The 14,499-nt window shown below is 39.3% G+C and overlaps 2 protein-coding genes across 3 annotated transcripts in view; one reads left to right on the forward strand and one right to left on the reverse strand.

Annotated features, from left to right (window-relative positions):
- LOC118909354 (nucleoside diphosphate kinase B) overlaps positions 1–14,499 on the reverse strand; it is a 181,318-nt gene that overhangs the window by 57,595 nt on the left and 109,224 nt on the right. The window lies entirely within an intron of this gene.
- SPAG9 (sperm associated antigen 9) overlaps positions 1–14,499 on the forward strand; it is a 164,816-nt gene that overhangs the window by 26,791 nt on the left and 123,526 nt on the right. For both annotated transcript variants that reach the window (XM_036879567.2, XM_036879570.2), the window contains exon 2: positions 10,161–10,281. In XM_036879567.2, coding sequence (XP_036735462.2) covers positions 10,161–10,281 — 121 coding nt within the window. The remainder of the gene's footprint in view (positions 1–10,160; positions 10,282–14,499) is intronic.

The raw sequence follows: 14,499 nt of genomic DNA on the forward strand, positions 1-14,499 counted from the left end.
GAGTTGTAAGCCAAGGTTCTGCTGTTTTCCCATGTAGATGTCACTTGAGTGGTGTTAAAAAAATTCAAGTAAATTTGAAGATCTAATTGGCTTTTTATTAAGTGATTCATGAATCGGGCATCATCCCCTCTAGAAAGTTAAAGTGTTCTGAGGAGCTGTATAAAATGGAAGGTTTTTATAGACAGGAAGGTGGGGAAAGTTATTAGCAAAAGAAAATAAGGGATTGTTCAGGCTAGTGCACTTTCTCTTAGGGGACAGAGCAGGGAGTCTTATAATGCCGGTTACCCCATCTTCTTTTAGGGAAGATGGAGAAGGCTCAATTGACAGATTATTTTATCAGTGATGCTACCCAGAAAATTCCTGACTAACTACATTGCTGGGGGATGTTGAAACTGTAATCGAATTTAAGTTTTAGGCCCTGATTTGGTGACTTGGCCTCAAAGAAGTAACACTATGTTGGGCCTGTGTCTTTCCTTTTAACAGTAGTTACAGAAATGCCAGCCATCCTTTATCAGCATTAACTTCAAATTAAGTGACTGTTGAATTACTCGAGATCCTTCAAAGTCCTTTTTTTTTTTTTTTGTCAGTTACCCATGTTTGTTTTCTTATGTTAAAATTTCAAGCACTGAAACATAGGGACCAGGGCTGTCTTCTAACCTAGTATACTCCCAGCATCTTAGAATACTTAGGACAGTAGGGACTCAAATTGCCTGTTGAAAAGATGGATGGATGAATGGAACCTTATTTGCCCACTTGCTTGCTTTGTGAATCAGAGAAAAGATTCCCAGCTTATTCTTTGACTAATGGTTTACCTTTTACATCAAATTATTCAAATTCCAATCTCAAATTACATTTCCCTGGGATGCCGTAATCTATGCCTCTGCCTTTGCATGTGCCTTTACCACTGCCTGGAATGTTTTTACCCCATTTCTTAACTTCCTTTAGAGTCAGCTGAAATGACTTCTCTTTTCTAAAGCAAATTTAGTCACTTATTTCTCGGTTTCTGTTGCCATTTCTACTTGTTTCGGTTATAGTACTTAACATGTTATACTGTTAACTGTTTACTGTGTTTCTCTGATATGTCTGTCATGAAAGAAGTGCGTGGATTGGAGGGTGGATCAGATGGGTGAATAATGAGTTCTACTTTTCTATTTAATGTGTTTACTTTAAGAGCAATCTCATGAATGACATTACTTGATAGTTTGTAATAAATAACTTTATACTGCCTAACTGCTTATTCTGTACTTCTGCTGACATCTGGAGAACAGTCATTGTAAATAAGTGTATCACTATTTTATTGTGGCAATTTTTTCTTTGACTAGAAAGTGACAGAATGAGATGTGTTCCTGTTTTTATGTTATCTCAATTAGTTTCTGTATTAAGTCAAAATTACAGGAGTATGAAGAAGACTTTTTTTTTTTAAGTAAACTAAGAGTTTAAAACAAGTCAGTCATGTTTGTAGCCTACACAGCTAGTAATGAGGTTCAGAAGTATGCACACGTGCTTCTAGCTTATCTGGGATCTCTTAAGCATAGAAGAGAAGTGGAAAGCCTTGGAGAACTTTTTTTAGTGTAACCCATGCCACCTATTGTGTAGTCATTTTCTCTGCAGTATGAGAGGGTGGTATAGAAAAAGGAAACATTACCTTCTTTATGCTCTACTCCCAACTTCTGTCCAGGAAAAAGAACTCTCCTGTTAAGACCATGAGGCCAAACGTTTTTCTGCCAAGAGGCCTCGTTTGGCTTCTGATTGAATATTGTGGCACCTTCTCTATTTCTGTTATAATTTTCTTTTTCTTAAATTCGTATATCGATGTTTCTTACTTTCACATTATTGCCAAGTGCCATACAGAGGTAGGCCATTTTCTGAAGGTTTTTGTACTTACTATCAGTGTTCTGTTTCCTGGGCTGCTCTACCCTATAGCAATTTCTGTCCCCAAAGTTATCTGTCTTATCAGGGATATTTCACAAACCAACGACCCCAAACTAGCTTATTTGATAGGTATTTTTCTTGAGTAACAATTTAGAAAATTTCAGTCATTGATACTTTTTCTTGATTAGTCTTTGGAAGGATATTAGCAAGTGTTTATCCTGAAAGGATTTCAGTGCCCTGTGTGATCTAATGACGAGCCTTATCAGAAATGAGGAATATTTATTTTTCTTGTGTACTAGTGATTAGCATTTTAAATGACGGTGACAGTTGTACATTTGCAAACCAAGACGTAATATACATTTAAAATTGGTAATTTCAAGAGCAGAGGGAATTTTTTTATTTTTAATTTTTTAAAAATTTTTTTATTTTAATTTTTATTAAGACCAGAGGGAATTTTTAAAATTACTTTCAAAAATGAACTTTACAGTTGTTATAAGTGGGAGAAAATCATTCTTGATTTCTTTTTTAAAAAAATTTTTATTAAGGTATTATTGATATATATACTCTTATGAAGGTTTCACATGAAAAAACAATGTGGTTACTACATTCACCCATATTATCTAGTCCCCACCCATACCCCAATGCAGTCACTGTCCATCAGTGTAGTAAGATGCCACAGATTCACTGTTTGCCTTCTCTGTGCTACACTGTTTTCCTCGTGATCCCCCACACCATGTGTACTAAACATAATACCCCTCAATCCCCTTCTCCCTCCCTTCCCACCGCCCTCCCACACCCCTCCCCTTTGGTAACCACTAGTCCCTTCTTGGAGTCTGTGAGTCTGCTCCTATTTTGTTCCTTCAGTTTTGCTTCATTGTTATACTCCACAAATGAGGGAAATCATTTGGCACTTGTCTTTCTCCGCCTGGCTTATTTCACTGAGCATAATATCCTCCAGCTCCATCCATGTTGTTGCAAATGGTAGGATTTGTTATGGATGAATAGTATTCCATTGTGTATATGTACCACCTCTTCTTTATCTATTCATCTACTGATGGACACTTAGGTTGCTTCCATATCTTGGCTATTGTAAAAAGTGCTGCGATTAACATAGGGGTCTTTTTGAATCTGAGAAGTTGAATTCTTTGGGTAAATTCCAAGGAGTGGGATTCCCGGGTCAAATGGTATTTCTATTTTTAGTTTTTTGAGGAACCTCCATATCTATCGCTTTCCACAGTGGTTGAACTAGCTTACATTCCCACCAGCAGTGTAGGAGGGTTCCCCTTTCTCGCATCCTCGTCAGCATTTGTTGTTCTTAATCTTTTCGATGCTCGGAATCCTTACTGGTGTGAGGTAATATCTCACTGTGGTTTTAATTTGCATTTCCCTGATGATTAATGGTGTGGAGCATCTTTTCAAGTGTCTGTTGGCCATCTGAATTTCTTATTTGGAGAATTGTCTGTTCATATCCTCTGCCCATTTTTTAATAGGGTCCTTTGCTTTTTGGATGTTGAGGTGTGTGAGTTCTTTTTTTTTTATTTTTGGTATCATTGATGTACAATTACATGAGCAACATTATGATTACTAGACTCCCCCATTATCAAGACCCCACCACATATCCCATTACAGTCACTGTCCATCAGCGTAGTAAGATGATATAAAATCACTACTTGTCTTCTCTGTGTTGTACTGCCTTCCCCATGCCCCCCCACCCCCTACATTTATGTGTACTAATCGTAATGCCCCTTTGTCCCCCTTGTCCCTCCCTTCCCACCTATCCTGCCCAGTCCCTTTCCCTTTGGTAACTGTGGTAACTGTTAGTCCATTCTTGGGTTCTGTGAGTCTGCTGCTGTTTTGTTCCTTCAGTTTTTTCTTTTTGTACTCCACAGATGAGTGAAATCATTTGGTACTTGTCTTTCTCTGCCTGGCTTATTTCACAGAGCATAATACCCTCTAGCTGGCTTATTTCACTGAGCATAATACCCTCTAGCTCCATCCATGTTGTTGCAAATGGTAGGATTTGTTTTCTTCTTTGGCTGAATAATACTCCATTGTGTATATGTACCACATCTTCTTTATCCATTCATCTACTGATGGACACTTAGGTTGCTTCCATTTCTTGGCTATTGTAAATAATGTTGCAATAAACATAGGGGTGCATATGTCTTTTTGAAACTGGGATCCTGCATTCTTAGGATAAATTCCCAGAAGTGGAATTCCTGGGTCAAATGGTATTTCTATTTTGAGTTTTTTGAGGAACCTCCGTACTGCTTTCCACAATAGTTGAACTAATTTACATTCCCAGCAGCAGTGTAGGAGGGTTCCCGTTTCTCCACAACCTCATCAACTTTTGTTGTTGTTTGTCTTCTGGATGGTGGCGATCCTTACTGGTTTGAGGTGATATCTCATTGTGGTTTTAATTTGCATTTCTCTGATAATTTTTTTTCTCATAAGACCATAGGAGTCCATCAAAAGTCACTCAGTAAAGATGTGGAGCATCTTTTCATGTGCCTGTTGGCCATCTGAATTTCTTTGGAGAAGTGTCTGTTCAGATCTTCTGCCCATTTTTAAATTGGATTATTTGCTTTTTGTTGTTGAGGTGCATGAGCTCTTTATATATTTTGGATGTCAATCCTTTATTGGATCTGTCATTTATGAATATATTCTCTCATACTGTAGGATGCCTTTTTGTTCTATTGATGGTGTCCTTTGCTGTACAGAAGCTTTTCAGCTTGATATAGTCTCACTTGTTCATTTTTGCTTTTGTTTCCCTTGCCCGGGGGGGATATGTTCATGAAGAAGTTGCTCATGTTTATGTCCAAGAGATTTTTGCCCATGTTTTTTTCTAAGAGTTTTATGGTTTCATGACTTAAATTCAGGTCTTTGATCCATTTTGGGTTTACTTTTGTGTATGGGGTTAGACAATGATCCAGTTTCATTCTCTTACATGTAGCTCTCCAGTTTTGCCAACACCAGCTGTTGAAGAGGCTTTTATTTCCCCACTGTATATCCATGGCTCCTTTATCATATATTAATTGATCCTATATGTTTGGGTTAATGTCTGGAGTCTCTATTCTGTTCCACTGGTCTGTGGGTCTGTTCTTGTGTCAGTACCAAATTGTCTTGATTACTGTGGCTTTGTAGTAGAGCTTAAAGTTGGGAAGCGAAATCCCCCCTGCTTTATTCTTCCTTCTCGGGATTGCTTTGGCTATTCTGGGTCTTTTGTGGTTCCATATGAATTTTAAAACTATTTGTTCCAGTTCGCTGAAGAATGCTGTTGGTATTTTGGTATAGATTGCATTGAATCTGTAGATTGCTTTAGGCAGGATGGCCATTTTGACAATATTAAATTCTTCCTACCCAACAGCATGGATGAGTTTCCATTTGTTAGTGTCCTCTTTAATTTCTCTTAAGAGTGTCTTGTAGTTTTCAGGATATAGGTCTTTCACTTCCTTGGTTAGGTTTATTCCTAGGTATTTTATTCTTTTTGATGCAATTGTGAATGGACTTGTTTTCCTGATTTCTCTTTCTGCTAGTTCATCGTTAGTGTATAGGAATGCCACAGATTTCTGTGTGTTAATTTTGTATCCTGCAACTTTGCTGAATTCAGATATTAGATCTAGTAGTTTTGGAGTGGATTCTTTAGGGTTTTTTATGTACAATATCATGTAATTGGCAAGCAGGGAAAGTTTAACTTCTTCCTTAGCAATCTGGATGCCTTTTATTACTTTGTTTTGTCTGATTGCCATGGCTAGGACCTCCACTATTAGGTTGAATAACAGTGGGGAGAGTGGGCATACTTGTCTTGTTCCCGATCTTAGAGGAAAAGCTTTCAGGTTCTTGCTGTTAAGTATGATTTTGGCTGTGGGTTTGTCATATATGGCCTTTATTATGTTGAGGTACTTGCCCTCTATACCCATTTTATTGAGAGTTTTTATCATGAATAGATGTTGAATTTTGTCGAATGCTTTTTCAGCATCTATGGAGATGATCATGTGGTTTCTGTCCTTCTTTTTGTTGATGTAGTGGATGATGTTGATGGATTTTTGAATGTTGTACCCTGTGATGAATCCCACTTGATCATGGTATATGATCCTCTTGATGTATTTTTGAATTCGGTTTGCTAATATTTTGTTGAGTATTTTTGCTTCAGGGATATTGGTCTGTAATTTTCTTTTTTTTGTGGTGTCTTTGCCTGGTTTTGGTATTAGAGTGCTGGTGGCCTCATAGAATGAGTTTGGAAGTATTCCCTTCTCTTCTATTTTTTGGAAAACTTTAAGGAGAATGGGTATTATGTCTTCACTAAATGTATGATAAAATTCAGCAGTGAAGCCATCTGGTCCAGGGGTTTTGTTCTTAGGTACTTTTTTGATTACCACTTCAATTTCGTTGCTGGTAATTGGTCTGTTTAGATTTTCTGTTTCTTCCTTGGTCAGCCTTGGAAGGTGGTAGTTTTGTAGAAAGTTGTCCATTTCTTCTAGGTTATCCAGCTTGTTAACACATAGGTTTTCATAGTATTCTCTAATAATTCTTTGTATTTCTGCGGTGTCTGTAGTGATTTTTCCTTTCTCATGTCTGATTCTGTTTGTGCATAGATTCTCTTTTTTTCTTGATAAGTCTGGCTAGGGGTTTATCTATTTTGCTTAACTTTTCAAAGAACCAGCTCTTGCTTTCATTGATTCTTTCATTCTTGATTTCTTACACAACTTGAACATGCACTGAATTTGAATGCATAGTTTTTTGTTTCATATATTTATCTCCCTGCGAAAGGATCTGTTTTTATAAGATCTCAAAGGAGTTCACAATTCCATAAAGCTTAAGATCCACTGTTTTAGTATAAGAAGGGGGAAAACCTGTATGCCCTTTTAAAAGACAGCATTTAGTTTTATAGTCTTAAGTTATCTGTTTACAGTAGCCTGAAGGAAAGGCCTGGGATTATGTATTTTCTTTGGAATATTTTCATTATAGCTTGTGCCAGTAAACTGAGAAACCAGAGATTTCTATTTGGAGATAAATTGCCCTGCCAACCCAAGCACTGTCACATCATTTTGAAAAGAAAAAATTCTCTTCCTTTTGCCATATTTACTTAAGGTAATATAGATATAAAGCTTCAGTAGTCATAATAAAATGTGAAAAATTCTGAAGCTTGAACCATGTAGGTAGGTCTAAGTAATGATTGTAGAGTAAGCATATATAGTAGTGACCACTAAAGTTATGGATTATTCATGCTTCTCTCTAGCCAAACTGGGTCTCTAGGACCAGACATGCAGCTGTGTGTCCATGATGTTTCCTCTATCAGTCAGAAAGGACTTCTGAATAGGCTGAATAGTGGTAAAGTTTTGTGGGTAATATTGTAATATTCCCAGAATATCTCACCTGGCTTTAGTACATATGAATATCAATAGGAGCTCAAGGGTGGAGAGAAATATGACTTCAGTGCATTTGCATCATTCCTCAGGGGTGGAGAGAAGTTCATCTCCATATCAATGGTAATTACCTGGGTAACAGAGGGCTTATCTGTATCTGAGAGGTGAAGGGGAACACCAGTTTTGCTGCTGCTGGAGCAGGAATGTGAGAAGGCCCCAAACTGCAGTTTGTAAGCAATAAATGGATTTTTAACTTTATTTCTCCCTTTGACTAATTTCGGTTTTTAGAGGTATTGTGTTCCAGGATTTCCTTTCCCCAGACTTAACAGTTTGTAGGTTTTCTTTCAGCTTTATTGAGAAACAATTGACATAATGTACAACATAGTGTAAGTTTAAGGTGTACAGTGTGATGATTTGATATATGTATACTTTGCAAAAATTATTACCACAATAAGGTTAGTTAATACAGCCATCACTTCATGTAATTACAAATTGTGTGTGTGTTGTGTGTGTGTGTGTGTGTGTGTGTGTGTGTGTGTGGTGAAAACTTCTAAAAATCTACCCTTAGCAACTTTCAAACATGCAATACAGTAGTACTGTTAACTGTAGTCACCGTGCTGTATATTATAATCACAGAACTTACTTACCTTACAACTGAAGTCTTTACCCTTTGACCACCTTCACCCAGCTCCTGCCCCTGGCAACCACCAATGTTAGTGATAGAATTTTTTGTTAGGAGTTTAGTAGCATAGCATTTTAAGTGTTAACTTGGTAAACATCTGCTGTATGTTCTTTAAGATAGCACTTTATCCATAGCACAAATGGAGCCTAAAATAATTTCTGGTTACTTACCTAGATATAGCAGTTCAGTCAGCCAAGAGAGCATCATTTTCAAAGCAGGACAAAAAATAATTACATTTTCTCATTAATTCTTAGTCTTTGTTTATATCCCTATGCAAAATGTTGAAATAACTTTCTCATACTTCATAGCAACATCCTGTTATATAGTTGCTGCTTTTCTTTTCAGTATAACATTTATATCATCTTCTTGCGTGTAATTTGTAACCAGTGAACACCCTTGGATGGCAAGGATAGTGTAATACTTAAGCAGTCATATTCCATGTGTCTACCACATAGGTTTTTCAATGAATTAATTAATTCTTTGTATTGGGAACAGCAGCACACAAAAACAAACAAAATCTCTTCCCTCATGGAGCCCACATTCTAGTGAGGCAAGGCAAATGATAAATTAGTTACTAAAACATATAGTATATTAGATGAGGTAAGTGCTATAGAGAAAAAAAGCAGGAAGTGAAAGTAAGGGATGGGTACTGCAGTTTTAAATATGATGGGTAAGGAAAGTTTTAGTAAGAAGGTGACATTTGATCAAAGATGTTAAGGAGGGAGCAAGCCATTTGGATATCTGGAGGAAGAGAATTCCAGGCAGTAGGAAGCAGGTGCAAATGCTTAGATTGTAGGAGGAATTGCAAGGATGCTTGATCAGTGTGAAGGAGGTGCTGGGGACAGGAAGAAAGAGTAGTACAGGATGATGTCAAATAAGTAAGAAGATGGTGGATTGTGTTGGTCTTGGGAGGCTATGGTAAGGACTTTGGAAGAATGTCATCAGAGGATTTTGAGCAGAGGAGTAAACTGATCTGACTTACTTTTTAAGGGGTTTAATTACTCTGTTGAGATTGCATTGTACAGAGGGGCAAGAGTGGAAGTAAGACTAGCTAGGAGGCTGTTGCTGTTGCATTAACTCAGGCAATAGATAATGGTGGGTACAGACCAGGAAGATGGTGGAGATGATGAAAAATGGTCAGATCTAAAGATAGATTTGCTGATGGATTGCATATGAGGTATTAGAGAAGGAGATGAGTCAAAGTTGACTCCAAAGTTTTGGGCCTGAACAGTTGACCACAGTAATTTAATGAGCTACGTAAAATAAGGGGGAGCAAGCTTTAACATGTTACGGTTAGGATGTTTATTAGACATTCAAATGAATTTGTCCATTAGGCTGTTGTACATGCAAATCTTTAACTCAGTTCTGGGCTAGAGACTCGGCTAGAAATTTGGAGGTTTTCAGCATATAGTTAGTATTTAAAGCCATGAAAATGGATGAGATCACCAGGGATTAAGACTAAACAACAAAGAGAAAAACTTGTTCAAGGATTGAACTTGCTGATGTTAAGAAGTTGGGAAGAAGAGGAAGAAGCAACAAAGAAGACCGAGAAGGAGCAGACAGTGAAATAGAAGGAAAACAGAAAAAGTCCTGGAAACCAAATGAAAAAAATTGTTTTAAGGAGGAATTAGTAATCAGTTGTTAAATGATGGTGATATAACAATTAAGATAAAGTCAAAGATTTAATGATTAGATTTAATGATAATCCTTGACAAGAACAGTTTTAGTAGATTAAATTTATTAGTGGAACTATTTCTAGTACATGCTCTTTTTCTTAGGAATTTAAACTCCATGGTTCAGGTAATCTGGAAGATTAGTCTATTAATCAAATAATTATTTAAGAAATATTTACTGATATTCCATCATTCTTTACTTTTCTCTTTTGTACATGTTAAGTAAAAATTATGTGAAAAATTGTGTCTTGTACTCAGATGAACATGTAAATATACTAAAGGATTTTATGTGTTTGGAGTAGGATATATGTACTTCCTTTGCAATACCTATTATATGGAGTGGAAGCACTTTCATAAACAAATTATCTTGTCAAATTTTCCCTTTTGTATTTGGAACTTTTAAAACTTAATTTTTTAGGAAAACTAAAAATCAACCTAAGTTCATGATTCTGAGATCTTTTAAGTACTTAATGCCTAATTGTGATTCTTTATACCAAGAAATACAAGAGTTGATAATGTTAAAAAATTTCATTTCTTTAATGAAAATAACATATTTTTCTTTATTAGAAATTCATTGAATTTGAAGACTCTCAAGAACAGGAAAAAAAGGATTTACAGACACGAGTGGAATCTTTAGAGTCTCAAACAAGACAACTTGAACTCAAAGCAAAAAACTATGCCGACCAGAGTAAGTAGAAACACCTCTCCTAAGCACACATCAGAGTGGGCTCTTAATGGTGCAGTGGCTCCTCCTGACGTTTCACTAGGGCTCCAGATACATCTTGGAATTGTCATCCCTGAGTCAAGAGTGAGACCTGAGAGCTAGGTTTAGTCTTCCTTTGTTCACATTTTCACATGTTACCCATTGTAAGATAAATTCTAACCGAAATAAGCAGGTGACGAGAGGCAACAAAGGGCCAGGCAATTTATTTGAGCGTAATCCTGGGCGAGGTTCACCAGTCTGTGCTAATACAGGCTGGGGAAGTTGCGCGCAACCAGACAGGCGGGGAGTTTTTAAAGAAGGTAGGGGGAGGCAGAGCTTAGATTTACAGTGGCACGAGGATTGGCTAGCCTAAGGCACATTTTTCAGGTTGGGAGAGGGCAGCAGCTGGGGACTTTGGCACGTCATTAGTGTCCGATGTGCTCACCCCTCCCTCTGGTGCCTCCAACCTTACATTCCAGCCTTTTGGTTATAATGGGCACCATCTCGATCTGGCTACTTCTGGCTGAGGAGGGGTGGTGCAGGTAGGGTTGAGGCTGGTGGGAGGCCAGAGGAGGCTTAGAGGGAAGGGGCAAGTACTGATGTACCCACATGGTCTTGTTCACTTCTACTGTCCGACCTCTCTATCGGTGGCCGGAGGTTCTAGCAGATATGTTGTCTTTGTCTCTCAGGACAGATATATCTAGCATGATCACCTAGGCTTTGCCCCGTCTAGTACTGTAGTCCGGACGATGAGAGACAGACTGAGGCTTGTTCGTAGCAGGCAGCCTAGCCAAAAGAATGGAAAGATGAGCATTGGGTGGGACAAGGGGGTATCTTTCTTAGGAGTGAGAAGTAAGGTAGGTAGGAGAGGTGTCCAGGGGAACTTGAGATAAGAGAGTATAAGGGTTGGGGACGACTGGGTGAAGAGGGACTACAGCTTTGTTGATTATCTGCAGGTCTTGAACAAGCTGGTAGGCCCCCTATGGCTTCTTGACTGGAAGGATTGGAGTGTTCAGGGAGAATTAGTTGGTACCAGAAGCCTTTGGGAAAGAAGATGGTTAATGATAGGTAGGATGCCCTTGCGATGGGCTTGGGAAATAGGAAATTGGGGTCTAGAAGGAGAGGAGGATGGCTCTTTGAGGTGGATGAGGACTGGAGCATGATGGCTCGACACTACAGGAGTAGCGGTGTCTCAGACTATTGGGTTAATGCCAGTTGACGGTACAGGAGGGTCTGTGGAGGGCTCAGGGCTACAACTTATATTGGCTAAGATGATGAGTGAGCTCGGTTGGGGATGACTATGAGGCAGGGAGATAGAGGCACCAAGCTTGGAGAGGAAATCTCTCCCTAACAAAGGGAAGGGAGAGGACGGGATGACTAGAAATGAGTGGGTAAGAGGATGGCTCTCAAACGTGTAGGCTACCAGACCTGTCTCTAGGGGCTTAGAGGGGGTTCCCATGACACCCACGACTGAGACCTGGGAAGGATGTAAATGCCCGTGAAAGGAAAGTAAAACAGAGTAGGCAGCCTCTGTGTCTACTAAAAAAGAGATGGACTTACCCGCTACCCACAGCTTGGCCCTGGGCTTGGCAAGGGTGACAGGGGTGTTCGAGTTTAGGCATCTTCAGTCTTCAAGTAGGCTCAGCAGGTCCGGAGGGGAGTCCCTCAGGGGGGCCTGCCTCCCACGAGACTCTGTCACCAAAGGATGACCTTCCCCAACTGGGCAGTCTACTTTCCAATGACTTCTCTTACCGCAAACTGGACAGGGTTTAGTCGGCTTGTTGGTCGGGTTGGGGCATCTCTTTGCCCAGTGGTCTTCTTGGCCACACCGGAAGCAGGGTCCCGGAGGCTCACAATCTCCGGACCAGTCTTTGGTGTGATGAGACTCCTGTCCTGCTGGCTGCAGGGCCACCGTGAAGGCTTGGGTTTGGGACACTGTCCTCCTCTCATGTTCTTTATCACAGGTATTAAAGACTTTAAAGGCCATGGTTACCAGGTCAAGGAGTGGAGTCTGGGGTCTCTCTTTTGCCTTTTTAATTTATGTCTTATGTAACTAATACTTGTTCTGGTGAAATCTAGTTCTTTACTAGTTTATGAGTAATAAAACAGTGACTATAAATGACAAAAGACTTACAAATGACAATGGTTAAAGATCTGATGAGAGCTTACTGTAAGACAGTTCACATAAGGAAATTTGGATATTTTTCTAACACAGAACATTCAATAACAAAGTTTAGCATTATTCTCTTTGACATGCTTTTTAGGTAATTTAGCAGGTAATTTTATATCAGATAAATAAGCCAAGTTGACTAAGTACTTTCTCTAATGAGAAAAAATTCCTCTGACATGTTCCAGGAGCCCTCTGGAAAATATCAGAGTTAAGTAGAGGTAAAAGCACCTTTTCGAATTTGAGTTTGGGAAGCTGTTAAAGTTTTTTTTTTTTTTAAGGCATTTGTCTAAATAGAATCATAAGTTACTATGAAACAATACTTACCTATTTAACTAGAATGATAATAAAAGATTTTAAAGGCAAATACAGAAGGTTACACAGTTATTAGCAAAGCTTAGCTTTTAGTTTTTTCATATTAAGATCTTATTATCTTAAATATTCAGACAACTCATTGAGACTTTAAGCATGGGAAACTGTTTTGATAAAACAATTAGATCTCTGCAATCTTTCAACATTGAGAACAGACTAACAATTAAGAAAACTTTGTCTTTTTAACTGAAAACAAAATTCTAATTTTGCTGTGTACTTGATACTGAGATTCATTTGCTTTAATTTTATATAGCATGACCATATCAGTTCTTCCACAAACTTTTAAATCCTTTTACATTGCGTTCTCTCTCTTTAAATAAATAGCTGTACTTTGGAACAATTACTTTCTTTTACCCTCAACAAAATGAATTTCTATTCTTTATACTTTCTCTTATTAAAACATACATCCTTTTAGCAAGTAGAGATGTTTTCTTCTTGAAATAGCTTTAATTAGACCTTAAAACTATTAGGAACTTTAATTTTCAGTGAACACTGAGAAGTGAGCTATTGTAAACTATTGCACTAGCATTCTTTAGATTAACAAATTTATGAACACACTTTATAATTCCTGACACCATGTGCTTTACAACATAATCTCTAAGCACAAAATATGTCTACTTAACTTAACAAAACTCTAAGATTTTAGGTCACCACAAAAATTTTCAGGCTGCAGGCAGGCACACACACTGCAATACACAATCACTAAGATGTTCACTTGCTACGCCCAGCTCACCGACTCCCAACAACCATGCCAAACCACTTACAAAATGGTGGGTGTGGGGAGGGGTGTAGGGTTGGGAAAGAAAGGAGGCAGGTCTCTTCTGGGAGGAGTCTTGTCCATGACTTCTGGAACCGGAGGGTGGGAGGGGCGTGTTCCGGTGGGGAAGAGGGCGGTGAAGGCGGAAGGAGAGGTGGAGAGGGTGGCGCAGTCACCAGAAGAGGAGAGGAGCAGGAAGATGGCATGGTTGAGAATGTAGGACTTTAAGATGGCAGCAACACGGGGGAGGACAAAGAACTTAAAGATGGTGGCGGAGAGGGGTGGGGGTAGCAAGCTGAGAGAGGTGGGAGACCAAGGTTCTCTGGCGGATCTGAAAAGGAAGAAGGACTGGGCAGAGTAAGAGGCTGCCAATCTTTAACTGGAGATCAGGCCAGGAGGACCTGAGTCGTTGAACACTTAACAGAAAGGTCTGGGCGGGAGTGCAAAGTCCAAAAAGCCTGCACAATGGGATTTCATCCTACTTTCTGCTCCGGTGGCAATAATTAGTCAAGTCAGTGAGGAGGCCAAAATTGAAAGTTCCCTCAGGGGGCCAGTGAGATTGATTGTCCAAGGGATACTGAGGCCCGGCCTCAGAGCAAAGGAAGACTAGCTTCTGTTTGCGAACTTCCCGGGTCAAATATAGAGTAGCCAAATTAGAAATGAGACACCGTGGCGGGGTCTGAGCCTCTGCTTTCGAGGGCTGGTTCCCCATGTCTTTGCCACTCCCCAACTAATCCCGCTGAGAGGAGTGCCCAGCGTCCCAAGTGTGCCAAGTCGGGGGAGACGTCCTGGGAGCCTGGGTGAGGGACGTCTCCCCCACTGCAGGGCCAGGGGTGGGCCAGATGCCCGCAGTGGATGGGCCGGATGCCCCAACCTGGATGTAGCTACAATTTTGAACGGACCAGGT

Source organism: Manis pentadactyla, chromosome 4, assembly GCF_030020395.1.
Source record: "Manis pentadactyla isolate mManPen7 chromosome 4, mManPen7.hap1, whole genome shotgun sequence".
Lineage (NCBI taxonomy): Eukaryota > Metazoa > Chordata > Mammalia > Pholidota > Manidae > Manis > Manis pentadactyla.